Raw genomic sequence first — 18,181 nt, 5'->3', positions numbered from 1 at the left:
TTCCTGACTATTCATCCCCATCAAGGAGATACGTGCTTGTGGATTAATATGCATAAGGTCCACGAAGGACATACATTTTCTCCCAAATCCATTTTTTGTCAATACCCTATTTATCCATGCCCATTCTATGCTATCAAAGGCCTTCTCAGCGTCTAGCGCTAAGAAGGCCTCCGTTTGTCTTGCTCCTGGGTCTAACCTGTGTCTTTCCAAGACCAGTAGCGCCTTTCTAATATTGATTATGCCACTACGGTTTTTAATAAACCCCACCTGGGAATTACTTACTAAATTTGGCAATATGTCTGACAATCTATCTGCTAGTATTTTGGTAAGTAGTTTGAAATCTACATTTAGTAATGAGATTGGCCTATAAGAAGCTGGCTCTATCAAATCCTTCCCAGGTTTCGGTAAGAGTTTAATAAAAGCATCATTTGCTGTGGGAGGGAATATATTTTTTTTGTAAATAGTATTAAATAAAGAAGCCATTGAATCTCCCACTTCTAATTTTAATATCTTAAAGAACTCTGACGAAAGGCCATCTGGTCCTGGTGCTTTACCCAGAGTGAGTGATTTTATAGCATTTGTTATTTCCTCTGTTGTTATATCAGCATTTAGCCATTACAGATCTTCTTCAGATATTTTTGGAAGGGTTACTTTTTCTAGGAAGGAGTTTTGTACAGTATTATCGTTCACTTTTGAAGAGTATATGTGTTTGTAATAGTCGCAAAAAACTTTTATTATGTTTTCCTTCCCTTGGACGATTTTCCCTCTGCTGTCTTTTAATTGTGATATAATCATTGGCGGGTGTTTTGCCTTTCTCATATTTGCTAGTAGTTTCCCCGATTTGTTTCCCCATTTAAAAATTTTTGCTGCCCCGTGAATCCTATATGTTTTGTCATATCTTTCTAGACAAATATCACAATCTTTTTTATCTTGAAGCCATTGTTCTCTATTTTTCACGGAGGGATCAGATTTGAATAGTAGATATGAATTCCTAGTTTTAATACAAGTAGTCATATAATTTTCTAACGATTTCTTTTTATATGTTGATGAGTAGGCCATTATCTGTCCCCTCAATACTGCTTTGGCCGTTTCCCAAAACAGGATTGGTTTTTTTATATGTGTTTTGTTGTTTGTACAGTAATCTCTCCACCAGTATGTCAGATCTTTATGGAATTGTTCATCAGCGTATAGGTATGTAGGAAATCGCCACGTCACATGTGGAGTTTTTGTGTGGAGTAGTAATTTGGCTGTTACAGGGGCATGGTCTGAGATCACCATTGCTTTAATGGATACTTCTTTCAAAGATGTGATAAGGCTGTGTGAGAATAAAATTAGATCTATTCTGGAGTGGGTTAGGTGGACTCTTGAAAAATGAGTATAGTCTCTTTCTAGTGGGTTTAGGTGCCGCCATCCGTCTATTAATGCTGTTTTAAATAGGAATGTAGCTGATGACTGGTCTTGTGAAGTGGGATGATCTGACATCTGACGGGGAGATTGTCTATCTTCCCCTGGGACCGGTACTGCATTGAAATCCCCTAGAACTATGCATTTAGTTTGTGCAGGCTCTTGTGATATATCTGTTGCTAGCTTGTTGAAAAAGTCTCTATTATTGCTATTTGGTCCATAAATGCCCCATATTAATATAGTATAATTTTCTATTTGCAATACCACTCTTACCCATCTACCTTCTTCTTTGTCCGTTTCATAAGAGACTACCTTTCCTGGGAAAGATTTACCTAGCAATAACATTACCCCAGCTTTTCTACCTTGTGATGGTGCTCCTATCACCTCTCGGACCCACATCTTGGACATCAATGGGAACTCTTGCATTTTTAAGTGGGATTCTTGTAGTAGTGTAGTCAACTTTCATCTTTCCCAGATGTCGCAAGATCTGGGTCCTTTTTTGGGGGGTTCTAAGACCTTTAACATTCCAGGTTGTAATAATCACGTTGGGGCCTGAGTTAGTATTAAAATTAGTATAATGAATATTTCTGCAATATTTAGTCCCCTGCCGTCCCAGCAGCTAGCAGGGAGACTGATGTTTAGAGGGAGATATAATTCTCCTTTGCTTTTTCTTTTGGTGTCAAGAGGTAGAGGAGAGCTCTGGGGAGGGGGAGAACTGTCAACATTATAACTAAACCTGGGTTGAATAGCACCCTTAGTTGACACGGGATGAGGTCTCCTTAACTGTTGAAAACTCTCTATCCCTGTCAACAAACAACTTTTTTCTAACATTTGCATGTTACCTTCATTTCTTATTGACTCCCTTTTTTCCGAGGGAGAATTGTCCCATGCTGCAAAAGGAAAAATTACAGGTATCAAACAGATTAAAATTATCCATAAACATGGAACATTACTTATCCCACTGTTTAAGGAAATATGGGACTGTGCATATGAGACCATTTTTATGGCCAGAAAATTCTGGTTCTCGTTCCGAGAGGCTTGAGTCGCCTGACTGAGGAGGAGGCGGTCGCTCAGATCTTAACAGTAAAAAATCAAAAGTTTTTCCGCCTTCATCCGGACTATAATAAGTAATAGATGAAACATATAGATCCGTCCCCCAAGTTACTTCGTAAGGGTTTTTCAAGCCCCGTAACTGGCTTTATAATTTTCTTCCTGGTTAATGTCAATCATCCCATGGTGCTGATTCCTGACTTGAGGCGAAAGCACTAGACTTTCCAGGAGTTCCTTCTCCTTCAATAGAAAGTTGTTTCTTTGGTGATTTGTTTGCTGCTGGAGGGCTATGTTCTGGATATTGTTTAAGATAGTCCTCTGCCTCCGTGGGGGATGTGAAGATTAGCGGCTTCTCGTCAGGCGGATAAATGTATAGCGTTGCTGGGTAATTAAGTGCAAACCTGAGTCTGCAGCGCACTAAAGATTGGCACACCGCATTAAAAGTCTTTCGTGCTTTGTTAACTTTTGCAGAGTAGTTGGCAAATAAGAGCAGTTTTTTTCCATCTACTACTAGATTCCGCAGTGATCTGTAGGCTCTCATTGTGGAGACTTTTTCCGTATAGTCCAAGTAGCGTTATATCACTGCACAAGGAGATTTTCTGTCTGGACGTTGTTGACCTATGCAGTGTGCCCTTTCCACTTTAAAAGATGCGTTGAGGCCTAGCGCTTTTGGTATTGCAAAGGAGCAAAGTTCTGGTAAATCAGCCGGTTTTATTGATTCTGGGACCCCTATTATTCTAAGGTTATTTCTCCTCGACCTATTTTCTAAGTCGTCTAATTTGTCAAAGAATATAATTTGTCTAGCATTGACTGTTTGTGCCAGTTTGTTTGTCTCTTCTTGTTTATCCTCGAGGTCACTTATTCTAGCTTCCGCTTTGCCAATCCTCACTGCTTGTATTGACACTTCTTCTTGTAAAGCTCTTATATGCTGATCCATTACTTCTGCTATTGTTGAGGTTAACTCTGGCTTTAAAAGTTTAACTACTTCTTGTGCTATCAAAGCATAGTTAATGGCTGACGAAACAAGTACCTGTGCTGTCGGCTCTGCGTTTGCTGGGTCTGTCTCCGCTCTCATCTCTGGCTCGACTGGGTTTTCTGTAGGTGGCTTTGCCGGAGAGTCTGCGGGTGGCACTGGACTTTGGCTTTCCGCGTTAACAGCGGTAGCTTGCTGCTTCTCTCCCGGCGTCTCGGAAGCCTCTGCCTCGTGTCCTGGCTGTGCGCCCGCCATCTTGGACGCCCCTCCACGCTGCACTTGCCTCAGTTGTTTTGGCTGCTGCTTCTCGCGCGGGGTGCGGAGAACATAGCGATCCATCGCCGTTTGTTCTGCCGGGTCTGCCATCTCGTTCCGGAGATATTTAGCTGTGGGGGACAGTCTATCTGAGCAGGTGAGACGGAGCTCTCGTTCTAAGCTGCCATCTCCCGCGGCGCCGGAACCGGAAGTCAGTGCACCATATTTTAATATACGCAAACTCACTGACATTTCTGTGTGGAATCTACCATACTTTTTGAGGGGTGCTGCTTTTCCTCAGGTGTTCTTCCCATAGCTGTTTGTGCCTTCTCTCCAGGTGCCTTCGTAAGGCGAAGGCGAACCACCCGATGTTCGCCTGGAACCGTTCACTGATGAACCGTTCGGCCCATCTCTACACAGCTCCACACCCCAATGGGGAAACAGGCTGCAGACAGCCCATGTAGAGAGGGCCATCCACAACCTGCTTCCAGAAGGAAGAACAATGAAAACATTTTGCAAAAGAGTGTGTGCTCAAACAATTATTATATTTTTATTATTTTTATTATATCTTTTCTTGGGACAACACTGAAGATATGACACTTTGATTCATTGTAAAGTAGTCAGTGTACAGCTTGCATAACAGTGTAAATTTACAGCCATACATATTTTTACCACTGAGTGCACACCCTTAACCCCTTCCAATCCAACATCATTCACCCCCCCACCCCACACTTTTTTTCTGCTGTGTGTGTTTGTGGGGGATGGAGATTTTAATACATAAAGGGTGACTCCATGCTGGACTAGATCTAGATCCCTAGCGTTGACCCCAAATGATCATAATATTAAAATTTCATGCCACAACAGTGGAGGGTGGGGCGGACGGCAAACAAAGTGTCAGATTTAGTCCAACACTTTGATCTAAAGGGGCTGACACTGTGCCGGAATTTATCCGGCAACTTCACCCAGGACCTGTTCTCTCATTAAGCAAGGTCAACCATTTGCATCAGGTGCATAGATTACAGAGACAGCATTTTTGTAACAGCATGCAGTCATAGTAGGAGGAGAAGTAAGAGTAGAGCAAGGTGAAGAGGTAATTATTGGGAAAAGCAGCTTATTGTGCTGTGTAAAGAGTCTGGCAGTGAGTGAGTTGGGGGGAGGCAGGAGAGCAGCAGTGTTTCATTTGATTTGCACTGCAGAAGGGAGAAGGTGGCACTGCTGTCTTGACTGAGGAGGAAGCACATCCTCTCAAGTTTGCGGCTGGGGGCTAAAAACAATGAGCAATTGAGATATGGTCAGGGATAAGTGTACATTTTAAGCTGGAATCTTTATCAGTAACTGCATGATGAATATACTGTATGTTTTATGTATTTTTATGTGAATTTCCTTTGAATACTAATACTTGAATTTCCTCCCAAATCCCAAGACATACTAGTAGGTTAATTACCCTCCCCATAACTTGGACTCCAGACTGCAGTTAGACTTCAACAAATCTGTATATACAAGAATAATGTTGATAATCTTCTATTCTCTTCTCTTTCATTGAAAGGAAAACCATTTCACATTGAAATCATAATGAGCAATGCATTGTGTAATGTTATCAGCTCTATTATTTTTGGGAAAAGGTTTGAATACAACAACCCAGAATTTGAAAAGCTCATGAAATCTGTGGACGATATTGAAAAACATTTAGGGTCTCCAAAGAATGTAGTAAGTATCAGTTCTATAATTTGAATAAAAGTTAGTCTAAAAATTGTGTTGAGCTGCAGTGTATCATGTCTCAATTTGTTGATATGCTCCCTTGCTGAGCGAAGCAGAGTAAACTGTCGGGTGCTGTGCAATTACTCAAAATCCGGGGGGGGGGGGGGGCTTGGGGAAGGCCAGCCTCACAAGTTTGCCTTCGGCAGCAAAAAAGTCTAGAGCCAGCCCAGCCCCCCCCCCCCCCACCTCCTTCTCCCCATAGGCTTGAGAACACTATTTTCAATGTGGTGCTCTGCAGCTTTCAGTATGAGTTAGCCAGAGGTGGTCCCCAGTATTAGGTAGCCGGACATGACACCCCCAGCATAGGTAGCCAAGATGTATACCTAGTACAGTTAGCCATACGTAGCCCCCACCAATATAGGTAGCCAGATGCCCCCTTAGTGTAGTTAGCCACATGCAGCACCCCCTTCACCTTCCAGATGTGCCCCCAGTATAGGTAGCCAGGAGGTGTCTCTTTAGTTTGAATCCTAACCCCCCCCCCCCGTACGGTGGCCATATGTGCCCTCAGTATAGGTATCCAGGTATAAGTGTCCCCAGTATAAGTAGCCAGGTATAGGTGCCCCCAGGACAGGCAGCCAGGTATAGGTGCCCCTAGTATAGGCAGCCAGGTATTGGTGCCCCCAGTAAAGGTAGCCAGATGTAAGTGACCCCAATATACATAGCCACACGTTGCAGCAATAGCATGTGGGTTATGCCATGAATGGATAGTCGGAAGGTGCGAAGAAGGTCAACTTTTCAAGACCATTAAGAACTCTCACACCTCTGTTCTCAAACATGCTGTTAATGGTGACGGCCAACAAATGAGCAACAACCCACATTTTGCAGCACATGCCCAGAGTGCGGGCTACACATCAATACAACTCCTCCTTAACAGGATGTAGGATTACCCGTTTACCATAATATCGATAGGGAGCAGTTCAATGGCAGCTGGATGCCGTGAAAATGCACCATACACAATCCCATGGTTGCCCCACTTTGCACTGCACCCTTCTGGACCTGCATGCTTCAAGTACTCCATAACATCCTGTGGCCAGAATAGGGTATTGCACGTCACCATTAACATGCATGGGCATTATTGCACAACAGGAAAAATTGATTAAAAATGGATTAAAGGAATACCACAATTACATATTTAACAATTTGAATTACAATCCAAGAAAGGACCATATAATAGTTACCTGTAAGCCTCATGAGGTGCCCTAAAAGCCACCACATACCCATGGGAGATCATGGAAGACCAGTGTTACATTGGGGCCCCCTAAGCACTCTATACATAACAATTGATACAGTGCATCCTGCCAATGGCAACTACAGTGTCAGAGGTGCAAGAAGAGGATGGGGAAGAGTTTGTTAATGATTACCACTATTCAAAGTATCTATAGAAGTGATTATTATGAGCACAGGATCAATAGAGAGCTAATGCTGTAGTTGATGGAGAGCCCTTCGGGGCCCTGATGCGGTCGCAACCTCTGCAACCCCTATTGCTACGCCCCTGTGGAAGACCACACAAGATCATTGGCCTCTCATAAAAATCAATGTGAACAATTCTATCATACAAGGGAATCATCAAAATATGTCACTGCAACAAACCTTGCTAGTTAATTCTTAACACAAAAAGTATATAGTAATTTGGACCTGTCCACTTAAGGGCCTCTCATGTTTTGAAGGACTGCAATAAGATACATCCCCACTAAGAGTAGGTCACCTAACAAATACCTAACAAATATCTCCAACTGCCGTGTAAATCATGGCCTAGGTGACCTTCCGTCCTAGGTGACCTACCGTCCCTAAATCTACTTTCTAGAATATGCAGGGTCTAAAACTAACTCACTGCTGTATCCTTCATATTCTGGCAAGCAGATGCAATTCACAAATGCCATTATGGTCAGACTGGGACACTAAGGGCCCACCAGGAAAGTTTCAGCCTGCCACCCCCACCCTTCCTCCAATTTGGGCTCACATATGCATTTACAGTAGAAAATTTGCGCAGATGTCAGTGCTATATATCTCAAAATAATAAAACCTCTGTGTCTCTGTGTCCTCCTGTGTCCCTGTGTGCGTGCTTCCAGACCTGACAGTTTGCTGTCTGAACATCATTGCATTGTGGGAATTAACAGCTTTTTCCAACTGCCAAGCAAGCAACATTTCCCTGTGTGCATACACTTCAGACAGCGATGGGGGACGGGGTGAGCAGGACATATCTGTGCGTGCAAACGTTCCGGTGTGTGCGTTGCTGAGGGTTAGCGGCCATTGCCTAGTGCCTGTTTTTTTTAATTGGTGGGTCTTTTTACTAGTTAGTTACATACTTTGGTAGGACATTAGACTATGGTAGGGAATAGATTGTCTCTTCTGAGGACAGTCCATAACAGGGAGATAGCTACATGCGGCGCGCACCACAGCAAAAAAATGGGAGTGGCCATGCACTGAAACATGGGCGTGGTCATGATGGGTCATGGGCAGACCCAAAAATACACAAAATAAGTAGCAGTGTTATTCACAGAGAGTGGGTCTGGCAAAAACTTTAGATAAATAATCAAGCAGTAACATGCCTCATGATAATTCATCAAATAGTCAAAAACCACTAAATAAAAATATTAAGTAGTCTCACACCTCCAGTTCCGGGCGGGGAACGACTCACCTCGTCCTGAATCAAGACGCCGGCACTCTGCCACAGAATCTCTGCATGTCACGTATCTCCTCTCTCACTGTACTTCCGCTAATCAGGAAGTACAGTGAGAGGCCTTGGAGACAGAAGACACATGATGCACAGGGATGCAGATCTCTGGCGCGTGGAACGCGGAAGTAGTAAGTAGTTCCCTGCCTGGCTCCTGTATTGTGCTAAATTCTGGAGGTAGAAGTGCGGAAAGGGGGGGCCCAGGTGAGGGAGGGGGGAGTTGGGCCCCCTCCCCGCTGCTGTGTGCCCAAGCCCCCCTTTCCTGCGCTGCTACCCCTCCTCTCCTGCTGCTCGGTGTGGGGCATGGGAGGGCCCATTTAAAGTAAAAAGTAAAAGTACCGGGAAAATTCCTGTGTTCCTGGCGGCCCAGTCCGAGCCTGTATTCCATTTTAATTAGTCAATAGGCATGAGGCAGCCAATATATAAGTCAGGTGACACCTGGTCTGAACACACACCCCTTTTTTCTCCTCAGTTTGCAATTCAATGTGTTCTTCCTACCCAGGGTGTGGTGTGGGGTGCTCATGCCCTCCCTGGTGGTGGCTGCACTTGGGAGGCATGTCTGCACCCTCCTTCCTTCTCCTCCTCGCCCCACTTTCTGGTGTGTTTCTGGTGTGTTCTCTCCCAGGACATGCAATTTGCACAATCTTGCAGCTGAGTAAAATGTGCAAAGGTAAGGAATCTATCCTTTTGGGGGCAATGTGGATGGTCCCCCCAGGCATTGGCCATGTTCCGGTGGGTGTGCTGTCTGTGTTTCTATGCTTCCCCCCCCCCCCCTCCTGGGTTCCTGCACTGCTCCCCATATTGGGCCAATCATCTATTGCCTGATCGGCCCAATAGGCCGCCTGCCACTTGGCAAGCAGCCTATTGAGCCAATCAGAGTGCAGGGATCACTTCCTTTAAAGTGATTGGCCCCAAAGGTGCTCAGGGCGGGAGAAGAGGAGCGCTCCTTATTTGCAGAGAGGCGGTGTAAGTTACTAGCGCTCGCTATGCTGCACTACCCGCAGCATAGCGTGCGCTCCTGTCATTATGCGCGCTACATGGCCAGTAGTGCGCATGTAGCGTGCAGCCCATTACATTTAAAGCACCCTGTGGAAATAGCGCAAATAACAGGAGGTTACTCGTGCTATTTTGCTTAGTGAATCAACCCCTCATATTGGTTGAGGTCTACTTTCTATAATTCTTGAAACATAAGGATCCACAATTGAAAAAAACATTTCCAAATCTAAAAACTGCAAGTTGAACGATCTGCTACTTACTGCTACTTAAGGAAGACCTCAAAGTCCCTCCATGATCCAGTTTGGAGAGATCAAATGGAGCACAGTCATTATTGTTTACTTGAAAATGACATGTCTTAATTAGTATAATAAGGTCCTAAAGGTGGATAAGGGAGCTCAGGGCAGGTTACTTAATCATAATTCAATACCATTTATTAATCAATTTGCGTACAAAAAATCACTGACATTTAAAAATACCCCCATAAAACCGCTATGGCTAACATATAGGGCACCGGTACCATGTATAGATAATGATCACATGTCTGAGGAAATCCAAACAGGATGAAACGCATCATGTGAGCTGGTGACGCTGATCGAGTGGGCGGTGCTCCTGTCCTCCCCGTGCGCTTCCTCTCTCTCCCATTGTACGTAAGCGTCCCACCGCGTGTGATGGCAAGCAGCGGTCCCCGGCTTCAACGGCAGTAAAGGGACATCGAGAATCGTTACCTGCCACTGGATATCCGTGAGTCCAACAGTTCACGTGAGTTAGCCTAAGTGCTTGTTGTACAATCCGCGGCATATACATGGAGATTTGAGAGGTTAGACACTGCCAGTGTCTGTAATGCGCATTTATATATATTTTCAGTGGGTTGCAAAAGTATTCGGCCCCCTCTAAGTTTTCCACATTTTGTCATATTACTGCCACAAACATGAATCAATTTTATTTGGAATTCCACATGAAAGACCAACACAAAGTGGTGTACACATGAGAAGTGGAACGAAAATCATACATGATTCCAAACATTTTTTACACATAAATAACTGCAAAGTGGTGTGTGCATAATTATTCGGCCCCCTTTGATCTTAGTGCATTCAGTTGCCTATAGACATTGCCTGATGAGTGCTAATGACTAAATAGAGTGTACCTGTGTGTAATCTAATATCAGTACAAATACAGCTGCTCTGTGAGGGCCTCAGAGGTTGTCTAAGAGAATATTGGGAGCAACAACACCGTGAAGTCCAAAGAACACACCAGACAGGTCAGGGATCAAGTTATTGAGAAATTTAAAGCAGGCTTAGGCTACAAAAAGAGTTCCAAAGCCTTGAACATCCTACGGAGCACTGTTCAAGCGATCATTCAGAAATGGAAGGAGTATGGCACAACTGTAAACCTACCAAGACAAGGCCATCCACCTAAACTCACAGGCCGAACAAGGAGAGCGCTAATCAGAAATGCAGTCAAGAGGCCCATGGTGACTCTGGACGAGCTGCAGAGATCAGCAGCTCAGGTGGGAGACTCTGTCCGTAGGACAACTATTAGTCATGCACTGTACAAAGTTGGCCTTTATGGAAGAGTGGCAAGAAGAAAGGCATTGTTAACAGAAAGCATAAGAAGTCCCGTTTGCAGTTTGCCACAAGCCATGTGGGCGACACAGCAACCATGTGGAAGAAGGTGCTCTGGTCAGATGAGACCAAAATGGAACTTTTTGGCCAAAATGCAAAACGCTATGTGTTGCGGAAAACTAACACTACACATCACTCTGAACACACCATCCCCACTGCCAAATATGGTGGTGGCAACATCATGCTCGGGGGGTGCATCTCTTCAGCAGGGACAGGGAAGCTGGTCAGAGTTGATGGAAAGATGGATGGAGCCAAATACAGGGCAAACTTGGAAGAAAACCTCTTGGAGACTGCAAAAGACTTGACACTGGGGCGGATGTTCACCTTCCAGCAGGACAATGACCCTAAACATAAAGCCAGGGCAACAATGGAATGGTTTAAAACAAAACATATCTATGTGTTAGAATGGCCCAGTCAAATTCCAGATCTAAATCCAATCGAGAATCTGTGGCAAGATCTGAAAACTGCTGTTCACAAACGCTGTCCATCTAATCTGACTGAGCTGGAGCTGTTTTGCAAAGAAGAATGGGCAAGGATTTCAGTCTCTAGATGTGCAAAGCTGGTAGAGACATACCCTAAAAGACTGGCAGCTGTAATTGCAGCAAAAGGTGGTTCTACAAAGTATTGACTCAGGGGGCTGAATAATTACGCACACCCCACTTTGCAGTTATTTATTTGTGATTTATGATTTTTGATCCACTTCTCACATGTACACCACTTTGTATTGGTCTTTCACGTGGAATTCCAATAAAATTGATGCATGTTTGTGGCAGTAATGTGACAAAATGTGGAAAACTTCAACGGGGCCGAATACTTTTGCAACCCACTGTATATAGAGGCGTGCATCCTATTGAGCACACGGGTCGTAGGATGAAGATTTGCTCCACACTCAATCAAGCAGTCACTGTTACTATGGACTACTAAATGGGCTCGAATATAATTTATATTTCTCAGCATAGTCTTTACAAGGAGTGCACTCCAGGACTGATCATTATCTATACATGGTATCGGTGCCCTATATGTTAGCCATAGCGGTTTTATAGGGGTATTTTTAAATGTCAGTGATTTTTTTGTACTCAAATTGATTAATAAATGGTATTGAATTATGATTAAGTAACCTGCCCTGAGCTCCCTTATCCTTCTTATTACAGTATGCTCTATTCATTTAGAGTGAGACGGGTTATTTAAAGGGGAACTGAAGAGAGAGGTACCGTATTTTTCGGACCATAAGACGCTCCGGACCATAAGACGCACCTATATTTAGAGAACAAAAACGGGGGGAAAAAATACTAAATATGGTGCATCCATGGTACAGGGGCATCTTGTGGATCTTCTCCCCTCCCCAATTATGTCCTCCTCGTACCTCCCTTGTCCTTGTGCCCCCTTTGTATATTTAGTGTCACCCTCGTGTCATCCTGTGTCCCTTGTGTTCTCGTTTGTCCCCGTGTCCCTGTCCTCCTGTATCATGTCCCCGTGTTCTGTCCTGTTCCCCTGTACTCCTCTATCTTGTCCTCTGTGTCCTGCTGCTGTCCCTCTATTCCATGCCCATTTTTGTCCTCCTCTCTCTTGCCCCTTCCCTCATTCCTCCTCTATCTTGCCCCCCTGTGTCCTGTTACTGTGCTGTGCCGTTCCTCTGTCCTCTATTATGTGTCTGTTTCCTCGTATCCTCCTCTATCTTGTCCCATGTCCTGCTGATTTTCAATCCCTCTGTCCTCCTATCTTGTCCCCCGTGTCCCCACAGCCCATCCCTCTCTGACTCTGAATGTTGTGCAATGGGCTTACCGCTACAGGCTACAGATGATCAGCAGTAAGCCTCCGGGAAAAAGCTGCGACAGAAGTCCGTGCAGCTGTTGAAATTTCCATCCTCTTCACTCGTGCTGGCAGTCCAAGTTCGTGGCTTACCGCTGCAGGCTACAGATCACAGCGGTAAGCCTTCGGGGAAAAGCCGCGTGGGTGTCCGTGCACGCTGCCTAATGTTTATCTAGCGTCACTTCCGCTTACATCACCAAGGCGGAAGTGACGCTAGATAAACATTAGGCAGCGTGCACGGACACCCACGCGGCTTTTCAATGAAGGCTTACCGCTGATCATCTGTAGCCTGCAGCGGTAAGCCACGATTTTGGACGGTAACAGTAAATTCGGGCGCCTGAGGCTAGTGGACAAATCGGGCGCCGCCATTCACTCCTATAATAAATATCGTTTAATGGGCGCCCGATAGGAAAAAAGGGCGCCGGAGAAAACTAACGTTTTAAAAGCGGCGCCCGGAGACTTAATGTTTTATTACTGTTTCTCATGATTACACATTATTTAATGATTTATACATTTTTAAATATTATTTTTAAACGAAAAACAGTACAATATTTTTTTCCAAACATTATTTTTAAACGAAAAACAGTACTTTTTTTTTTCTTTTTACATTATTTTTAAACGAAAAAAAAAAAACAGGGGGGTCTTAGGTTTAGGCACCAACAGGGGGGTCTTAGGTTTAGGCACCAACAGGGGGTCTTAGGTTTAGGCACCAAAAGGGGGGTCTTAGGTTTAGGCACCAACAGGGGGGTCTTAGGTTTAGGCACCAACAGGGGGTCTTAGGTTTAGGCACCAACAGGGGGGTCTTAGGTTTAGGCACCAACAGGGGGGTCTTAGGTTTAGGCACTAACAGGGGGGTCTTAGGTTTAGGCACCAACAGGGGGGTCTTAGGTTTAGGCACTAACAGGGGGGTCTAGGGGTTAGGGGTAGGTACAGGGAGGGTTACTTAGGCACCAACAGGGGGGGTCTTAGGTTTAGGCATCAACAGGGGGGTCTAGGGGTTAGGGGTAGGTACAGGGAGGGTTACTTAGTAATTTTTTTTTTAAACGTTATTATACGTTTCACTATTTAAACGAAAGATTAACGTTTTTACAATTGCCGATTTAATGCACATTATTTAATGATTTATAACTTTAAAAAACATTAATTTTAAACGAAATACAGTACAATACATTTTTAAACGTTATCCGTGCTTATCGTTAAAAACCCGGCGCCCTTTTTTCCCAGCGCCCCTTTTTAACGTACGCATTTTGGACTGCCAGCACGAGTGAAGGGGATGGAAATTTCAACAGCTGCACGGACTTCCGCCACGGCTTTTTCCCGGAGGCTTACCGCTGTGATCTGTAGCCTGCAGCGGTAAGTCACGAACTTGGACTGCCAGCACGAGTGAAGGGGATGGAAATTTCAACAGCTGCACGGACTTCCGCCGCAGCTTTTTCCCGGAGGATTACCGCTGATCATCTGTAGCGGTAAGCCCATTGCACAACAGAGGGACGGGCTGATAGGAGGACAGAGGGATGGAAAAGCAGCAGGGACAGAATAGAGAAGAAGGACAAGGGAGGCGGAATGCCTGGGACGCATTACCACGGGGATTCCCCGTGGATTGACACCTGGTGACGGCTAGCATTTGGACCATAAGACGCAGGCACTTTTTCCCCCTATGTTTGGGGAAGAAAAAGTGCGTCTTATGGTCCGAAAAATACGGTATATGGAGTCTGTCATGTTTATTTCCTTTTAGACAATACCAGTTGCCTGGCAGCCCTGCTGATCCTCTGCCTCTAATACTATTAGCCATAGCCCCTGAACAAGCATGCAGCAGATCAGGTGTTTCAGTGGTTCAGACTTATAAGTCTGATCTGACAAGACTAGCTGCATGCTTGTTTCTGGTTTTAATCAGATACTACTGCAGAGAAATAGACCAGCAGGGCTGCCAGGCAACTGGTATTGATTAAAAGGAAATAAACATGACAGACTCTCTCTTCAGTTACCCTTTAATGGAATAGTAATATCCTGTATACTGTTTTTGCTCATAACGTCCTAAACATACCTGATTTGTCTCCACAGTTGTATAATTATTTCCCTCGCATCATGTCCCTTTTTGGGGTACAGAAGGAACTTGCGCAAACAATTAGCGATATCTATGAGTTTGTTTCAAAGCGTATCAAGCAAAAAAGGCAGGAGTTTAATGCAAATTATATCTCTGGATACATCGATGCATATCTTCTGAAGCAAGAACAGGATCAGGTAGGTGCATCTCATATATACTATGTGCTGGATCAGCCACAAACACTGCATGAAATAACTTTGTTATAGTCTAAGGTATAGTCCATATTTCTGAGAAATAAGGCCCTAGTGATATCATCTTTGCTTATGAATCTTCCCCTCATCTATACGACACTTTTTTCAGCACTTGGTACCACAAAGGCTTCTTTTGAGTACTTTGAGCATGTTTAACTCATACTGGTGATGTGCTGTAAGGGTCAGACCATGGCCTCAATTCACTAAGATCATGCTGGAGATAAGGCAAGAGAAAAAAAAACTTACCACCACACATCGATCTTGCCTTATTAAGGTGTAGAGATAGTTTTTCCACAGTGAGAGAGTTATCTTATCTCTTTATCCCTAAAGTTACCTCCTCTGTAGTTAATGGGTCACTTAAGGCTAAAAAAAAAAAAAAAAAAAGTTTATCTCACCTGGGGCTTCTACCAGCCCCCTGCAGCAGTCCCGTGCCCATGTAGTCTCGCTCGGATCCTCGTGTCCCCATCGACAGCTACTTCCATTTTCGGCGACAGGCCCGGGAACGCTAGTGATTCTTTGCGCTCCTGGCCACAATAGCGCTCTCTATACTGCTATTGTGTCCAGGAGCATTAAGAATCACTTGCGTTCGCAGACCTGTTGGGCACGGGACAGCTGCAGGGGGCTGGTAGAAGCCCCAGGTGTGTAAAACTCATTTTTTTTTTAGTCTTAAGTGTCCCTTTAAGTTACCTCCTCTGTAGTTATTTTCACATGCAGTTAATTAACAGCCTTTAACTTTAGAATTCTGGAGTTATTTTAAGGATTGAAGAGCTAACTTTCGAGATCTCACCTTAACTTGAAGAGTAACTGTCAGGCTGCAAAAGCTAATTTAAACCTCTATTCTCCTGTGTTAAACAGTTTAGAAGGAAGCCAAAAAGGCAATACTGAAGTTAAAAATATCTCTTACTTTGATGTTTGCTGAACAGCAAGGCTCTGTATTCCCAAGCTCCTAAGGCTGCTTTCACAGTGGGAAGTTACAGGCTCATGTTACAGCAGCTTGTAACAGCAGCCTAACTCACAGCACATGTTCCGTTAGAGTATACTGCGTGAGTCCGCTATTGTTCCTAGCCACATGGCTAATTAATATTCACTGCACAGTAGTGTTGTCCGGATCATGAACCATTAGGATCTTTGATCCTGATCTTTTTTGTGAGTCGAATCATCAGGAGCAAGGTAAGGGAGGATATTACATCACAAATGGCTTCATACAAGACAGACAAACATGGAAGCTGCCATGAGCTGTCAGGAGCATCATTCTCTGCAAATACTATATAAAAATTCTGTGAAATCCAAACGTGGACAGTGAAATGCATATGTAATGTAAGTACAGCCAATATTTAGCTACTGATATATGTTTTTTTTTCTCCGAGACCCTATACCTAACAGCTCCTCTTTAAAGACAGAAGAGTTAACTTTAGGTTTGCCTGAGGTAAAATGTTTCCTGAATTCTACATGCCTTATCACCATGGTGATAACTCAGAAACGTTATTAAAGACAGGAGATAGGCTTAGTGAATTGAGGCCCATGTGATGTGCTGTAAGGGTCAGGCCAAGTGATGTGCTGTAAGGGTCAGGCCATGTGATGTGCTGTAAGGGTCAGGCCATGTGATGTGCTGTAAGGGTCAGGCCATGCGATGATGAGCTGTAAGGGTCAGACCATGCGATGATGAGCTGTAAGGGTCAGACCATGCGATGATGAGCTGTAAGGGTCAGACCATGCGATGATGAGCTCTAAGTGTCAGACCATGCGATGATGAGCTGTAAAGGTCAGACCATGTGATGTGCTGTAAGGGTCAGACCATGTGCTGTAAGGGTCAGGACATGTGATGTGCTGTAAGGGTCAGGACATGTGATGTGCTGTAAGGGTCAGGCCAAGTGATGTGCTGTAAGGGTCAGGCCATGTGGTGTGCTGTAAGGGTCAGGCCATGTGATGTGCTGTAAGGGTCAGGCCATGTGATGTGCTGTAAGGGTCAGGCCATGTGATGTGCTGTAAGGGTCAGGCCATGTGATGTGCTGTAAGGGTCAGGCCTTGTGATGTGCTGTAAGGGTCAGGCCATGTGATGATGAGCTGTAAGGGTCAGACCATGCGATGATGAGCTGTAAGGGTCAGACCATGCGATGATGAGCTGTAAGGGTCAGACCATGCGATGATGAGCTGTAAGGGTCAGACCATGTGATGTGCTGTAAGGGTCAGACCATGTGCTGTAAGGGTCAGACCATGTGCTGTAAGGGTCAGGACATGTGATGTGCTGTAAGGGTCAGGCCATGTGCTGTAAGGGTCAGGACATGTGATGTGCTGTAAGGGTCAGGCCATACTATGTATGCTTCTTTGCATAATGACCGACGGGTCAAGGACTGCAAAGATTTTGTATAAGCCAGTTTATATTGAATTGGGTCTGTTGGGGATTCTCAGAAAGAAGAATGAACCTTCCAACTGCCCCTATCAGTGATACTGCAGGATGCCAGTTGATTACTGATCATGAGCTGCATTGTAGGCACAAAGCTATACATTAGCATACAGAAATGTGTAACAAGGAAACCTCCGGGACTTTATTAGACTGTATAATAAAGAGACTGTATCAGAGTAGTGTAGGTTGTGAACAAGATATGTAGGCCAGGGGCATAACTACAAATCATGCCCTCCATCATCAATACTTTGAGCCTGATTCACAAAGCGGCGCTAACCTAGTTAGCATGCCTAAAGACTTTGTGCTTGCTAACTAGGGTGCTAAGTACTTAGCACGCACCAAAGTAAATCAGATTGCGTGCAAAGTACCGTGCGCAAAACTTTGCGCGTGCAAAGGTCGGTGCGCGTGAAACAAAAATGGCGCACCCGATGCGCCTATAAGAGCGCATTGGATGCGCCTTAAACGTCGCACCTATGCAACGTTTAGGGCGCATCGAATGCGCCCTAATAGGCGCACCGGGTGCGCCATTTCGCGAGCACCGGCCTTTGCGCGCGGTACTTTGCGTGCGAGCACTAATTCGCGCGTGCAAAGTATTTTTAGCCATGATAAGTGGCTTTTCACAAGCATGCTAATAGTTAGCACCACTTTGTGAATCAAGCCCTTTGATGGGGCCGCCCAACGTTCACACCCTTTCCTCTGCCTACTTCTGGAGATCCTCACAGCCTGGCCCTGGAGTCTCATCTTGCAAGCAGTGGCGTAGGAATCACTATAGCAGCCATAGCCGCTGCTATGCGGCCCTTAGCCACCAGGGGGCCCCACTGCTCCTGGCTGCCTGCGCTTTTTTTCTGTTTTTTTTAATATATATTTCACTGGCCCCCTGGTCGTCACCCTAACCCCCTCTTATCCCCCTCTCACCCCCTTCCCACAGTAGCTCACTGAAG

At 44.8% G+C, this 18,181-nt stretch overlaps 1 protein-coding gene across 1 annotated transcript in view; it reads left to right on the top strand.

Moving 5' to 3' along the window:
* The window catches only part of LOC137525631 (cytochrome P450 2K4-like), a 112,117-nt gene that overhangs the window by 41,431 nt on the left and 52,505 nt on the right, over positions 1–18,181 (top strand). The window contains exons 4-5 of the mRNA XM_068246781.1: positions 5,229–5,389; positions 14,603–14,782. Of these exons, the coding sequence (XP_068102882.1) occupies positions 5,229–5,389; positions 14,603–14,782 (341 nt within the window). The remainder of the gene's footprint in view (positions 1–5,228; positions 5,390–14,602; positions 14,783–18,181) is intronic.

This window comes from Hyperolius riggenbachi, chromosome 7, assembly GCF_040937935.1.
Source record: "Hyperolius riggenbachi isolate aHypRig1 chromosome 7, aHypRig1.pri, whole genome shotgun sequence".
NCBI lineage: Eukaryota > Metazoa > Chordata > Amphibia > Anura > Hyperoliidae > Hyperolius > Hyperolius riggenbachi.
The sequence above is the reverse complement of the archived record's forward strand: the minus strand, read 5'-3'. Positions and strand labels throughout refer to the sequence as shown.